Source organism: Chelonia mydas, chromosome 3, assembly GCF_015237465.2.
Source record: "Chelonia mydas isolate rCheMyd1 chromosome 3, rCheMyd1.pri.v2, whole genome shotgun sequence".
Lineage (NCBI taxonomy): Eukaryota > Metazoa > Chordata > Testudines > Cheloniidae > Chelonia > Chelonia mydas.
In genome coordinates, this window is record NC_057851.1 from 701,743 (window position 1) to 716,564 (window position 14,822).

At 50.2% G+C, this 14,822-nt stretch overlaps 1 protein-coding gene across 1 annotated transcript in view; it reads left to right on the forward strand.

Annotated features, from left to right (window-relative positions):
• Positions 1 to 245: 245 nt before the first annotated feature.
• The window catches only part of PPM1G (protein phosphatase, Mg2+/Mn2+ dependent 1G), a 29,186-nt gene continuing 14,609 nt past the window's right edge, over positions 246 to 14,822 (forward strand). The window contains exon 1 of the mRNA XM_037893593.2: positions 246 to 502. Within this exon, the coding sequence (XP_037749521.1) occupies positions 383 to 502 (120 nt within the window). The 5' untranslated portion in view covers positions 246 to 382. The remainder of the gene's footprint in view (positions 503 to 14,822) is intronic.

Here is a 14,822-nt window from a genome sequence, read left to right on the forward strand (position 1 = left end):
GGGGCGCGCACACAGGGGCCCCGGGGTGTGTGTGGGGGGACGCCGTGGGGGAGGGGCACCCCCGCGCCCCCCAGAGACGCGGAGCTCCTGCTCCCGGCCCTACCCGGCCCGGCCCCGCCACCAGCCTCCGCCGCGAGCCCGCGCGCTGCCCGGCCCGCGGCCCGGCCCCGGTGGCCGCTCTGTCCGCCCGCGGCGGTTCTGTGGCAGGTATTTCCGGCCGCTCGCTCGCCCCCAGCGGGGCTCTATGGCCCTCGCTTCCGGCCGCTCTGGTTCCGGCCGCTGGCTCCGTGGTGCCTGGTTCCGCCTCGCTCCCGCGCTCCGCTCGCGTCCCGCCCGCCCGTCCCCGCGGCAGGGCCCGGGCCCCCGGCGAGGCCGCCGCACCATGGGCGCCTACCTGTCCCAGCCCAGCACGGTGAAGAGCTCGGGGGACGGCGCCGGGGCCGGGCCGCGCCCGCTGCACTTCGGCTTCAGCGCCATGCAGGGCTGGCGGGTCTCCATGGAGGTGAGGGGGCGCGGGGCCCCGGGGGGGGGCGAGGGGGAGCCCCGGGGGGGGGGGGCGCGGGGCCCCGGGGGGGCCGAGGGGGAGACCCGGGGGGGGGGCGCGCGGGGCCCCGGGGGGGGGGCCGAGGGGGAGACCCGGGGGGGGGGCGCGCGGGGCCCCGGGGGGGGGGCCGAGGGGGAGACCCGGGGGGGGGGCGCGCGGGGCCCCGGGGGGGGGGCCGAGGGGGAGACCCGGGGGGGGGGGCGCGCGGGGCCCCGGGGGGGGGGGCCGAGGGGGAGACCCGGGGGGGGGGCGCGCGGGGCCCCTGGGGGGGGGCCGAGGGGGAGACCCGGGGGGGGGCGCGCGGGGCCCCTGGGGGGGGGGGCCGAGGGGGAGACCCGGGGGGGGCGCGCGGGGCCCCTGGGGGGGGAGACCGGGGGGGGGCCGAGGGGGAGACCGGGGGGGGGGCCGAGGGGGAGACCCGGGGGGGGGGGCGCGCGGGGCCCGGGGGGGGGGCCGAGGGGGAGACCCGGGGGGGGGGCGCGGGGCCCGGGGGGGGGGCCGAGGGGGAGACCCGGGGGGGGGGCGCGCGGGGCCCCGGGGGGGGGGGCCGGGGGGGGAGACCCGGGGGGGGCGCGCGGGGCCCCGGGGGGGGGCCGAGGGGGAGACCCGGGGGGGGGGGCCGAGGGGGAGACCCGGGGGGGGGGCCGCGCGCGGGGCCCCGGGGGGGGGGGCCGAGGGGGAGACCCGGGGGGGCGCGCGCGCGCGGGGCCCCGGGGGGGGGGCCGAGGGGGAGACCCGGGGGGGGCGCGCGGGGCCCCGGGGGGGGGCGCGCGGGGAGACCCGGCGGGGGGGCGCGCGCGCGGGGCCCCGGGGGGGGGCCGAGGGGGAGACCCGGGGGGGGGCGCGCGGGGCCCCGGGGGGGGAAGAGATTGAGGAGGGCATGGGACTCTGAGGAGAAGAGATTGGGGGGGTGCACAGGTCCCCGGCGGGGAAGGGGGGAGAAGAGATTGGGGAGGGCGTGCGGGTCCCCGGGGGGGAAGGGAGGGGAAGAGATTAGGGGGGTTGGGAGACCTGTGAGATTTCGGGGCAGGGGAACCCGCAGCGTTTTGGGGAGAGAGGAGACCCTTGAGATCCTGGGGTGGGGAAGGAGATGGGGGGGAGGGCAGGATACTGGGGGAAGGGAAGCTTGTGGTTTCTTGGGGTGGGGTAGGAGACCTATGGCAGTTGGCCCTGCGGGGAGAGAGGACACTTGGGGTAGTGGGGGAGGCTGCGGGATCCCACTGGGGAGAAGAGAGGAGCCCTAGGGTGGTAGGGGGCCTGCAGGACACCAGGGGTGGGGAGGGTGGCATTAAGTACAACAGGCCCCCTTTAAAGCCTTGTTAGGTCCCGTCACCCCCTCCCAGGACAGGTTCCCCGCAGAGAATTCGGTGTTAAGTGTCTCCCGTCCCTTCCTCAGCCAGATTTGTCCACCTCTCCTGAGATTCACCCTTAATTGCTTCTTTGTACATTTAATTCTCTCTCTCCCCAGACTGATAGTGAAACATCCCCAGGATGCTATTGTGTCTTTCCCTCACTTGTTTTGCAGAGGGGGTGGGATTTCACTTGTTTTAGCACCCCACAGTACACTTCTTCCAGCCTGGGGCATGTCTGTGGCTTATCTCTGAACTCCCTGCCAAGCCCTCAATATCCTGCTGATAATTAAATGCCCAGAACAGAGCACAGTATACTCTTGCAGTCCCAGAGGAGCCATACAGATGGGACAGACTGCCCTCTCCTTGCTCAGGGACACGAGCCTGGTGCGACTGAGGGGCCAGAGCTGAGAGCAGAATCCTAGTTGGGATTTCCCTGAGCTGAGGAGTGAGAGACCATCCTTTCCCTGCTGTAGAATGTGATGTATTCGTAGCCACAAACTGTACTGACCTTTCATTGGAGCCATATCACACTGCAGTCTCCTGGCTAGCTTCCTCTCTGCTCTCCCCACTGCAAGTGTCTCACCCATTCCTGCTACCCTGTTTCTCCTTTGCACATTTTTAACATGGGGCGAGGAACCATTGGGACAAACTGCCAAGGACAGGGATGGGTTCTCCTTCCCTTTTTGTCTTTAGATCCAGACTGGCTGCTTTTCTGGAAGATTCTTTAGTCAAATGTAAATCATTGGGCTCAATACAGGGGTAACTGGGTCAGACACCATGGTCTGTGTCATGCTGAAAGTCCGATTAGATGATCTTATAATCCCTTCTGGCGTTAAAATCTATACATCAATGAGGAGCTGGGTTTTGGAGTCTTTGTCACCAGCTGGATTAGCTGCATTTGTTCAGGTGAAATCTCGTTTTATTCTGTGTCCATGTATCTAATATCTCAAGAGTCTTGCTTACGTTAAAAAAGTTCCGGGGCTGATCTTGGTGTACAGCAGGCTCCTGCAGCCAGATGGGAGCATAACTACCATACCAGTTAGGGTTGCAGTCCGCAGCCCAAACTAAAACCAGGGTAAAAATGGGCCTGGTTGCCAAGGGTCAGGAGCAAAGTAAGGCTCTCGTCACCAGCTGGAATTTCTTAGTAACACTCCCTCTTATGGAGACCGCACACATCCCTTCACATTGTGTCTCACCTTCAGTAGTATGTACAGCTTCTCTTCATTTAACTCCCTCTGTGAATTTTATTAATGTGCTGTTTGCGCCCATCTTCCAGATTATTAACAAAGATGTTAAATTAGGAAAGGGCTAATTCTAATTCTGTTCCCTGCTGTACACCTCTCATCTCAATAGAGTGGTGTTTGATTATAGTTTTTTGTCTACACTCAGCCTTTGGTTAGTTCACAATCTCTGTGACAGTGTCACATCCAAGCCCGCTGGTATTTATTTTTCCAAGTAGGGTTTTGCGAGCCATGGTATCAAATGATTTACAGCTTTTGAAATACTGTAGCCATCTTGCTGGTAACTAAAAGGAAGAGCTGTGTGTAGCTTGAAAGCTTCTCTCTTTCACAACAGAAATTGATCCAGTAAAAGATACAATATTACCTCACCCATCTGGTCCCCCTTTGTCACACACTTGAGACTATGAATCCTTCACCTTTAGGCTGAAATTTTTTAGGCCTTTGGGGGGAGGTATTTACAGAATTTGAGTAAAATCCTTTCAGGCTTTTTGTATGTGAGAGTGAAAACATATCGGATGCTTTTTCTGGTTTCTCATTGAACTACACTGGGGGGGGCTAGGGGGCTGTAAAAAATTGTGCTGCCTTTCAAAGGAACTGGGATGGAAATAGTTCTGGCCCGGCACAGCACGTGTGGGAGAAGCTCCACGAAGCTCTTGTCTGCACCTTCGGGGGAATGCTGTGTGCGCTTGTGCCCAGGTGATTGAATGGCAGTGCCCCAGTCCGACTGCGCTGATGAGCTCTGTGCAGGAGGAGCAGTAGCACAAAGAAGGTGGATGCACACCGCAGTCTCGGCAAGGCGGTTAGTGCTTGGGGCTGTCGGTAGAGGTTGAACTGAGGTAGCACAGGGTGCAGGGGTGTGTTGGGCAGGTAGGCCATGTCAGCACTAGTGGGAGCCATGCTGAGAGCCCTGGGGCAGACAGGCTGGAAGTGTTCGAAATAAGGAGGGTATGATGATGTGGGTGAGACTCTGCTCGCTCACTCCATTCAAAGGCAGCATTGCGTCTCTGTGGCCATGTCACCAGACTGGACACAGGCCCTCCAGCACGTTGTGCTTTCAGACACGCCATCGACACACAAAGAGGGGCCACCCCCAGAGATTTGTAGTTTTGCAGGATTGAGCCAGAGCTGGGAGCTTCACTCTACTGTACCGTGTGTGACGCCATCAGCCGTGCTTGCTCTGGTGCAGTGGTCCTCAACAGACTCTGCGTGTTTGATGGTGCGACTCTGCTAGGGCTGCCTCTTTTTCCTAATGCTGGTGGAGCCAAAGCAACGGGAGCAGCAGTGGGACACTTTGGCACAATTTTCCAAGTGTTGTCAAGGTTCTGAGGCCTGGTACATCTGCCCCTGACCACTTGAAATGGACCAAAGCCTGAGCCTGGAGCTGTATTGTATGGCCAGCTTCATAGGCAAAACTCCTTGCTGGCAACAACAGTGGTGGAACCATTAAATGTAGCCATGGTTCGGGTGTGTTTACAAAGGTAGAAACACTGGTGTCCTGAGCCGCACTAGTGGCAGCTTTCCTGTGAAGGCCTGTGGGCTCACATGTGGCACTGAGCTGAACTTGGCCAGCACATTGCATTTCCTGGGGTCCCAGTGCCATATTCTCTCCCCTCCATGAGTTGACTTGCTTTGAGATTTGCCTTTTCCATGATTTTAATTAGATTTTTCACTTTCCCATGGGGTTCGGTGGAAGCTCTGAGTAACATGTATTTTTTTATATGTTTGCACTTGAACTTTCAGTTCTGGGTGGTGTTAATTAGCACAGTTGTAAATTCTAGCGTAGATGGATGACACACATTTGTAGGTGACTCCCAATAAAAGTTTGTGTAGTGGAAATGCTCACATGGAAAATGTTTGGCAACTTTAACTTATTTATATCTCAGTAGGGCCTGGACACCCCAGTCGTGCTTAGGGCCTCATTCTGCTGGGCTCTGGACAAATATATAATGAGGCAGTCTGTACCCCAAAGAACAGATTGTCTAAATAGGGAACATGTGACAGGTGAGTGTGGAACCCAGTGGACAAGAGTATGGGTAACAGGAACACAGGGGTGCATAGACTAGCTAAATGTATTGTTTGGAGGCCTCCGGAGTTGTTGGTTTTTTTTTTTTTAAATGTGTAAGAGATCTTGGCACTTAGAGACGCTCAGGTAGCTGTTGTCAGTTTACCAAGAGTAGGGGTGGACTTGTAATGGATAGCCCCTGGCTGGTGCCAGTGATTTAACACCCTCAGTTAATGTGCTCTGCAAAGGACCTGGTGTTAAAAACACCACAACCCATCTACGCTAGGGCTCCCAATATTGCTAGCACTGCTGGAGCTGGAATGCTCTCAGCAATGGTGAGAAATGTTCGAAAACTTCCCTATTGTAGACAGCAAAAAGAACAGGAGGACTTGTGGCACCTTCAAGACTAACAAATTTATTTGAGCATAAGCTTTCGTGAGCTACAGCCCACTTCATCAGATGCATAGAATGGAACATATAGTAAGAAGATATTTATACATACAGAGAACATGAAACAATGGGTGTTACCATACACACTATAACGAGAGTGATCAGTTAAGGTGAGCTATTACCAGCAGGAGAGGGGGAAAAAAAACAAAACAAAACAACCTTTTGTAGTGATAATCAAGGTGGGCCATTTCCAGCAGTTGACAAGAACATGTGAGGAACAGTGGGGGGGAAAATAGACATGGGAAAATAGTTTTACTTTGTGTAATGAGACATCCACTCCCAGTCTTTATTCAAGCCTAGGTTAATTGTGTCCAGTTTGCAAATTAATTCCAGTTCAGCAGTCTGTCATTGGAGTCTGTTTTTGAAGTTTTTTTGTTGTAATATTGCGACTTTTAGGTCTGTAATCGAGTGACCAGAGAGATTGAAGTGTTCTCCGACTGGTTTTTGAATGTTATAATTCTTGATGTCTGATTTGTGTCCATTTATTCTTTTACATAGAGACTGTCCAGTTTGGCCAATGTACATGGCAGAGGGGCATTGCGGGCACATGATGGCATCTATCATATTGGTAGATGTGCAGGTGAACGAGCCTCTGATAGTGTGGCTGATGTGATTAGGCCCTATGATGGGTCCCCTGAATAGATATGTGGGCACAGTTGGCAACGGGCTTTGTTGCAAGGATAGATTCCTGGGTTAGTGATTTTGTGTGGTTGCTGGTGAGTATTTGCTTCAGGTTGGGGGGCTGTCTGTAGGCAAGGACTGGCCTGTCTCCCAAGATCTGTGAGAGTGATGGGTCATCCTTCAGGATAGGTTGTAGATCCTTGATGATGCGTTGGAGAGGCTTTAGTTGGGAGGTGAAGGTGACTTTTGGCCACAACAAGCTCAGCTCTGCTCTGCATCTGAACCTCAAGAACTGAACTCAAGTCTGTCTGTATATCGATCTTTTAACCAGCACGCTCGCTCTCTCCTTTTTTAATAAATTTTAGTTTAGTTAATAAGGATTGACTGTAAGCGTGTGTTTGGGGTAAGATCTAAGTTATCATTTGACCTGGGTCTGGGGCTTGGTCCTTTGGGTTCAGGAGAACCTTTTCTTTTCTATGATGAAATAAGATTTTCAGAATTTATCATCCTATGTTTGACAGGTGTGTCTGGAGGAGGCCTGAGGCTGGGTACTTTAAGGGCACTGCGTTGTTTGGACGTCTGAGTACCCAGGGAGGTGCTATAGAAGCTGTTTTGTGCTGGCTGGGTTAATCTAAGGAGTGGAATATCCACCAGTGTTTGGGGTTTGTCTGCCCTGTTCTGTTTGCAGTTCACCCTGATTGAGTGACCTCAGCTGGCTCCCACAGGCAGCGCCGTCACAGTGGCATAGTCGGCAGGATCCACAGAACCAGATCAATTAAGCTTTGGGTCAGAACCCCACGCTATCCAAATTTGAATTTTGGTGGTGAGAGTTTGGTTGATTAAAGAGCAGTTGCAATGGGTGAGTAAAAAGCATATGAGGGCCTTGACAAAAAAGCCCTGGAAGATTTGTGTTCAGAAAAGGGGATAATGTTTAGAAAGAAAGATACAAATCAAGAACTGAGTGATCTGTTAATGGCCAGCAATCAGGGGGCAGGAACACAGCCCTTACCGGACGCTACAGAAGATGGAGAAAAAATTAGGATGCAAAAGGCAGCAAATAAACTGCACCTGGAGCATGAACAGAATCTAGCAGATCTTCAATTGCTGGAAAAGCACAAAAGCATGCTGAATTGGAAGAAAGAGCTCGTAAGGGGCGTCTGGAGCTGCTGGCTGCTGAGGAGAAAGCTCAACAGAGGCAACAGGAGACTCACAACATGGAACGGGAGATGGCCAAACTTCAGCTCCAAGTCATGGAAGAGCGGAGAAAGTCATCGCCACCTGGTACTCCACTTCCCCACCGCCACGAGAAGAACTGGGAGAGGATGTGTCCCATTTACAACGATACTGAGGACATAGAGGAGTTTTTGTCTGCCTCTGAATGCCTCTGCAATCTATACCAGATCCCCGATGGTCAGCGAATGCCTGTCCTGCTGACTGGAAAAGCCAGGGAGGTATTTAATGAATTGGGGGAACAAGAAGCCTTGGATTATGACTGGTTTAAAGATTCTGTGTTAAGGCGGTTCAGGGTTACTCCTGATGCTTACAGCATTAAGTTTAGAAAGTTCAAGATGTTTAATAATTGTACTGTTGTAGAATGTGCTCATAAGCTGATGGGTTTTGTTAAAAAGTGGGTTGTGGGAGCAAAGGTGCATGGGAGTTTTGAAAAACTGCTGGATTTAATAACTTTGGAACAGTTCTTAGACCTTGTGACTGACCATGTGAGAGCAGCTGTGGGTGATGGGGACCCTGAGTCAGTCCTACGGGCTGCAGAGATAATAGAATCATAGAACTATAGAATATCAGGGTTGGAAGGGACCTCAGGAGGTCATCTAGTTCAACCCCCTGCTCAAATGAGATTGCGGATGCCCATACCCAAAACAGGGCTCGGGAAGGGTGGAAATCCCATGGGAAAGCTAATCACCATTCTCCCCAGTTTAAGTGGAGGGGAGGATTTAAAAGTAAACCTGGCCCTGACTCTTATAAAGGAGCTCATGGGGGCCCAGAGGGAAGAAGCTCTCACCTCAAGAATAAACAGGTTACATGCTATCACTGTAGTGTGCTTGGCCACATGAGACCAGATTGCCCGACCCTGAAGGGCGGCCCAAAACCAGCAACCCCAAATGCCACGGTAAATGCTAATCCTATTATTATAAACTCACAGGCAAGCCACACACAGCCCAGTGTTGGTGCCCTGTGTGCAAATGCTGTTTCTGTGGTCTCTGAAGCATTTGACCTTAAAACTCAAAGCTAAATATGGGGAAAATAATGCAGAGTTTATTAGCAGTGCAGAAGTGAATGGAGTAAGGTGTATGGCATGGAGGGACACCACAGCAGATATTACTTTAGTTAAAGCAAGTCTTGTCAGGGAGGAAGATTATTTGCCAGGTAAAAGTGTAACTGTTGTTGTATCTGAGTATTTTGTCAGGGTGCCTTTGGCTCAGATCCACCTGAAATGGAAGGGATTTGAGGGCACCATGATTGTGGGAGTGAAAAACACAATTCCTAAGGATCTTACGATTGGAAATTATATTAAAGCTATGTTCAGTCAAGTTAACACAAACCAGGCACAGGGGAGGATTAATCCTAAGGTTGTGTCTATGGAGGGTTTTTCCAAAAGTTTGTCTTTGGAAAGTAGCTGTTTGGCCGTGAATGAAGTTTCTGAATGTCTATCTAATGTCTCAGAAGTAAATCTGGAATTAGATCAAGCAAAGGGAGAGGAGAACAAGGAGATTTTGAATGAGCCTAGGCAGCCGTGTGAGCTGATGGCTTTATCTAGTCAGCAGTTTGGGAAGGCAAGGATAGTGGAAGACGAGTGTCCCTATACCTTACCTGTTACCTGTGTGGAGAATTGTGACAGTGAAGGAAATGTGCTTGTGTCTGTCAGGGGTATTGACTTGCCTATGGAGGGAGCTACCCTGATCTCCAAGCAGTTGTCTGTGAATAGCCCTGTGTGCTGAGACAAGGAAAACAAGATCCCAAGCTGTGTGTCTGGTAAAAGAGAATGTGTCTCCGGCTCTTCTTTGTCTATGGAGCAGACATAAGATGCCTTTCAGCCTGTGATGGCTGAAAATAGTGCAGTTGTCTCAGAGTTGGTCCTGAATTCAACTAAAGCCCAGGAAGAGAATGGTCCTAAGTTTCTTAGAGACTAACCAATTTATTTGAGCATAAGCTTTCGTGAGCTATAGCTCACTTCATCGGATGCATACTGTATGTATACTTCCACAGTATGCATCCGATGAAGTGAGCTGTAGCTCACGAAAGCTTATGCTCAAATAAATTGGTTAGTCTCTAAGGTGCCACAAGTACTCCTTTTCTTTTTGCGAATACAGACTAACACGACTGTTACTCTGAAACCGGTCCTAAGTTTGCGTCCGCTCGGGAGAATGGCACTGTAACTAGGTTGCATCTAGTTAGTATCTTAGCAAAATCCCAGAGACCAGACAATTCTGATGCTTGTATTTTGCCTGTTGTAATGTGCTTTTGGGAAAGGGTGTAGCAACTCTGTCTGATCAGGGTGATATCCTAGCCAGGGCACAAGGAGAGAATGAAGGTGATTTAATTGTGTTAACTACTGATGGTGTGGAAACTTGTAGCAAGAAGGAAAAGATTCCTGAACTTGTGTGTGGCAAAGGGAAGGAGAATGCTTCTAACCTGTTATCTAGGAAGTCTGTAAGTTTGCCTTTTCTTTTTGCGAATACAAACTAACACGGCTGTTACTCTGAAAGGGGATTGTGTAGGAATCCACCTGATGGACCAGAGGTGATCCTGGATGTGAGTAAGACCGAGAAAGAGTCTGTGGTTGCTCAGGGAAGTGTTCCTTTAGAGCAAGCCCTAGGTGAAGAGGGTAAGGGCAGAATTTCTGAGAGGGGTGAATTGTTGTTTAGAGAAGCTCCTAGGGAAAGGAATCCTCATGGTAGTCTTTGCAAGCAGTTTACTGCAACTGAAGGGTGTGAAAGTGATTTAATCAAGAAAGTTTCAGTTCCTAACAGCCAGAAATTTTCTGTTGTGAATGGATCCACTGACTTTTCTTTTGAAAGATCCAGTGTGGATAACTTTGAGAAGGTCTCAGATGAAGTGAAAGCTGTTAAGAAAGTTGAGCAGTCCTATAACGAAGTGGCTGTGTTTGGCCAGCTTGTTGGGGAGACAAGGTTGTTGAGAGAGGAATGTCTCCATGCTGATTCTGTAAGTGAACAGTCTGTGTCTCAGGTTCAGAGGGAAGACTTGGTAGCTGAGTCTGCAGAACAAAACAGCTGTGCAGCTAATCTCTTGAGAATGCAGGGGATGGCAGGTACACTCTCCTCTCTAGACACTTTGGATATGACTTGTAGTCTCTCAGTGAACTTAACATCTGATTCCAGGTGGAAGCAGAGGTTGGTAAGTGAAGAACAACAGAACATAGAGTCTAGCTTGTTAGTGAAAATGGATGGTTTCTCTTTAAGACAGAGTCCAGCCTTGGAATCAGTAGCAGTCAAGGATCTGAAAACTAGTAAACTGGCTTCTGTCTGTGGTAATGCAAATTACTTGTCTGGCAGGGAAAAGGGTTTGCTAATAGCTGTTAGCACAGAGAGCATGCCCAATCAGCCAGTGAATTCTGTTAAGCGAGAGAAATCAGGGTCTGATCCTTCAGGACAAGGGGGAAAAAGAGACTTTAATTTTGCAAAGGGAAGCCTAAAATGCCGAAACCCCAGTGGTTTTAAGCCAAAGGTGGGGCATGACAAAAATGATTGTAGATGGACACTTGCAATGAATTTGTTGTTATTGTTAATGGTAATTCTTGTAACTAATGTGTTGCTATTAGCAAAAACTGTAGAAATGTACAATGTGTCTAATCTTTGGAAAATCCCTTGAATATGTTAAGTGATACATAAGATCATACTTTGTGTTAAAAGGCCTTGTTATACTAATGTTGCACAGTTAATGCCTGTAAACAGTCTTGGAACTTTTCACAGAGGAAAAGACATTCCAAACCTGATGTGCTGTAGGAAAAGGGAAACTGAGGCACACGACCATACTGCTTTCGCAGCTAAATTCCAAGATTCCTGTACTATGGACAACATTAATATCTTCATGGACTTGATGTTAATTGGGTTTCAAGCATTTGCCAGAGCTTGTATGGATAAAGTAGCTATGTTCTTTAGGTCTTGGCAAGATCACATAAGACATACAGGAACCATGCGGCAAGAGCAGATCCAATCCACTGTTGTTCTAACCAAGTTTTACCTTGAGTTTGTAAAAAGATTCAATCATGTTATTGAACATGACTTTGGTAAAGCATTTCTGTTATACACTAATATGGCTTCTAACCCAGTACAAGCTGAAGTGAGACCGAACCCAGGATGGGGAGCTCTTGGGATGCAGTCAGTGATGTTTGTGTCATCCCTTCCCGCATCAATTTTGCGTTGGGGGTGTAACTTTGTGAGTGTAATATAATATCTCATTGAAAGGTGACAGGGCCAGAAAGAGTTAATTAGCTCACAGGCTGACCTGACCCATGACCGAACTTTAAAGACTGGTTAGGAAGATCTGTAAATGAATAGAGCTGTGAAATGCACCCCGCGTTGTTAGAGATAAAAGGGTAGATGTTTGTTCAGGTCTTGTGATGTCAGCAAGTAAGTCTTGTCTATGGCTATAGCTTTGATTCAAAGGTCAAAAGAGGAATATTAACATTTAGGAAGACACTTGAGTGACATAGTATTATTGTCTATATGGCTCTTTGAAGGTTGTGGTAACCGGTATCTGAACTTTTAATGGGTAAATTACCCTGGGCTAATTGCCAGGATGTTTGGGAGAAGGAAAGTGAAGCCGATTGTTTTCTCAGGCCAAATGGCTGCAGGAAATGTATAAAAACCTTGGGACACGATCCTTCTTCATCTCAGATCTGCTTTGGGTTTCAAGAAGGGGAAACCCTGAGCCATAAGGATTGAGATCCCCAGTCAATGACTGGAGTCACCCTGAACATGGACATTGGACTATAACCCATGAACTATTTCTAAAAGGACTTTTGGCAACTACAAGCTCAGCTCTGCTCTGCATCTGAACCTCAAGAACTGAACCCAAGTCTGTCTGTTTACTGATCTTTTAACCAGCATGCGCTCTTTTCTTTTTTTAATAGATTTTAGTTTAGTTACTAAGGATTGACTGTAAGCATGTATTTTCGGTAAGATCTGAGTTATCATTTGACCTGGATCTGGCACTTGGTCCTTTGGGGTCAGGAGAATCTTTTCTTTTCTATGATGAAATAAGATTTTCAGAATTTATCATCCTATGTTTGATGTGTGTCTGGATGGAGGCCTGAGTCTGGGTACTTTAAGGGAACTGCATTATTTGGACTTCTGAGTACCCAGGGAGGTGCTATAGAAGCTGGTTTGGGCTGTTTTGGTAAATCTAAGTAGTGGAATATCCACCAGCGTTTGGGGGTTTTCTGCCCTGTTCTGTTTGCAGTTCACCCTGACTGAGTGACCTTGGCTGGCTCCCACAGGCAGCCCCGTCACAGGCTCTAAGCTCCCTCTTTCTGCCCAAGTGTCTTGTCGTTGTTGTTTGTATTACTGTAGGACCAGTGTGGTGCTAGGCGCTGGACAAACAAAATGAAAACATGGTCCCTGCCCCAAAGCGTTTACAATCTCAGATTCTTCTCTGTGGTAAATTCTCTCTTGTGACAGAATTTCCATTGTTTGCTGTGAATTAGCTGCCATTCAGCCACCTAGGGTTTATCCTGGCTGCTTGCTTGTGATTCCAGCTTTCTTAGAATTCTCTGGCAAGTGACTGTACAGAAGTCATTGTGTTCTCTTCTCTGTAGGCGCCCACACCCACCTTGTCACCACAGAGTAGCTGTCTCTCCCAATTTCCTGATTACATTAGCTACGTTTACATGTCAGAAGGTGCTGTACTGGATTGTATTTAATTAAACCAGTGTCGTCACGCACCCCACCCAAATATTATTTGTAGCATTACGGTGCCCAGGAGCCCCACTCATGGGCCAGAGCCCTGCTCTGCAGGGTGCTATACAAAGATATAATACGAAGATGGCTCTGCCCTGAAGAGGCTGCATTCTTGGTCCAAGGGGGCAGGGTTTAAGCTGTGTGTTCAGCATTAGTGGTGACCTACAAGGAAGACCTACTGGGGCTAGGGCCCATTTTGCTGCTTGTAGTGGATGAAGAAGGTCTGACACACAAACAAAAGGTCCTGGCTTGTTCTGACATTAAATGGAGCTCTTGTTTCCACCTAGAAGTGACTGTGGTCAACTGGGGACCTGGTAGGACAGTGCCATCACCACTACAATGAAGGGATGTTTATTCACTTGGTTTACTCTTTGTTTTCATTAATGCCATAGGTAAATCCCATGGAAACAAACTCTCTTACTAAGGATTCAACACCCCTACCGCTGTGGTTAAGGGCTGAGAATGTCCAGGCTACGTTTCAGTCAAGGAGTCCCCTGGCAAAAGAGCCAAGACGCAGCTTTTCTGATACTTCCACAGAAATAAACAAAGGCTTTTGCAGGGGAGATTCTCCTTTCTAGTCTCTCTGCTATACCATCAAAATAAAGATGTAGTAAAAGAACGATCCATGCCAAATGCAAGTTCCTCTGGCATTTCCTGATTTTCAAGTGTTTAACTGTGCACTTACTGTCACCCTAACGTAGGATTTAATCTGCTGTGCCAGTGTAAACGAGCCTGTCCCGGAGCTCTGGGTCCAGCCCAACAGAACTCCCTCAATGGCATTGAGATAACCATCACAATCCCTGTTGGATGCATTGGATCAGCCTATTTCCTTCCCTCCACCTTCCATTCTTGGGTTGGAAGGGGAGCAGAGCACAGGGAGCTGCCCATTCCCCCAGCCTCTAAGATTAGAAGAGACAGTGGATTGGTGCTGGAAAATGATTGTCACTTGCATGGAAACCCCAGCCTCCCCTGCTTGCCCAGTGAGAACTGGCAGGGCTCCTGGCTGGAGGGGGCCAGACAAGAGTCTGACAGAGACAGAGCTGGAGCAGAGTCTCTGTCAGACTCTGCTCCAGCTGCTGCTGCCCACCCAACCTTCCTTCCCCACAGGCTGGGAACTCAGAGTATCCCCCCGGGCTGGGATTTGGCCTCAGCTTGGCAGCTGGGTCCCCCAGTTAACAGCTTGACTTCTTCTCAAAAAGCCTAGGTGTTCTCTGTGATGACACCTTATCTTTGCCATTGTTTGATTTCCTGCAAGTGTCCCCTTCCCAGGCTTCTGCCACTGAGTTCTTAGCAATCAGCTAGGAGAATACCCAGCAGGTGAACTGAGGAGCTATATCCCTCCTTCTCCATGGCCTACTGTTACGCGCGTGGCCTGTTCCCCTTGTGCATTGGCAGTGCCCCGCGTGGGTCAGTGTTGCTGTTTTGCTGGTGGTTATTTGCACTTTCCTCGGGCACTAACTTGGTGCCACCTCTCATCTTGGCTGTGGAGGGTTGGTTTTGCTTTTTGGCCTCTTCAAACCCTGTTAAATTAGGCTGAATAATGGGGAAAGAGGAGTCAGTGAACACTGTTGCTAGTGAATTTTCCTGTAGAGCTCCTCTGATGAGGTAAGTCTCAGTGTCAGCAGGAGATTCACTCAAACAGAGCCATCCCCAATTACCAAGCGAAGAACAAAG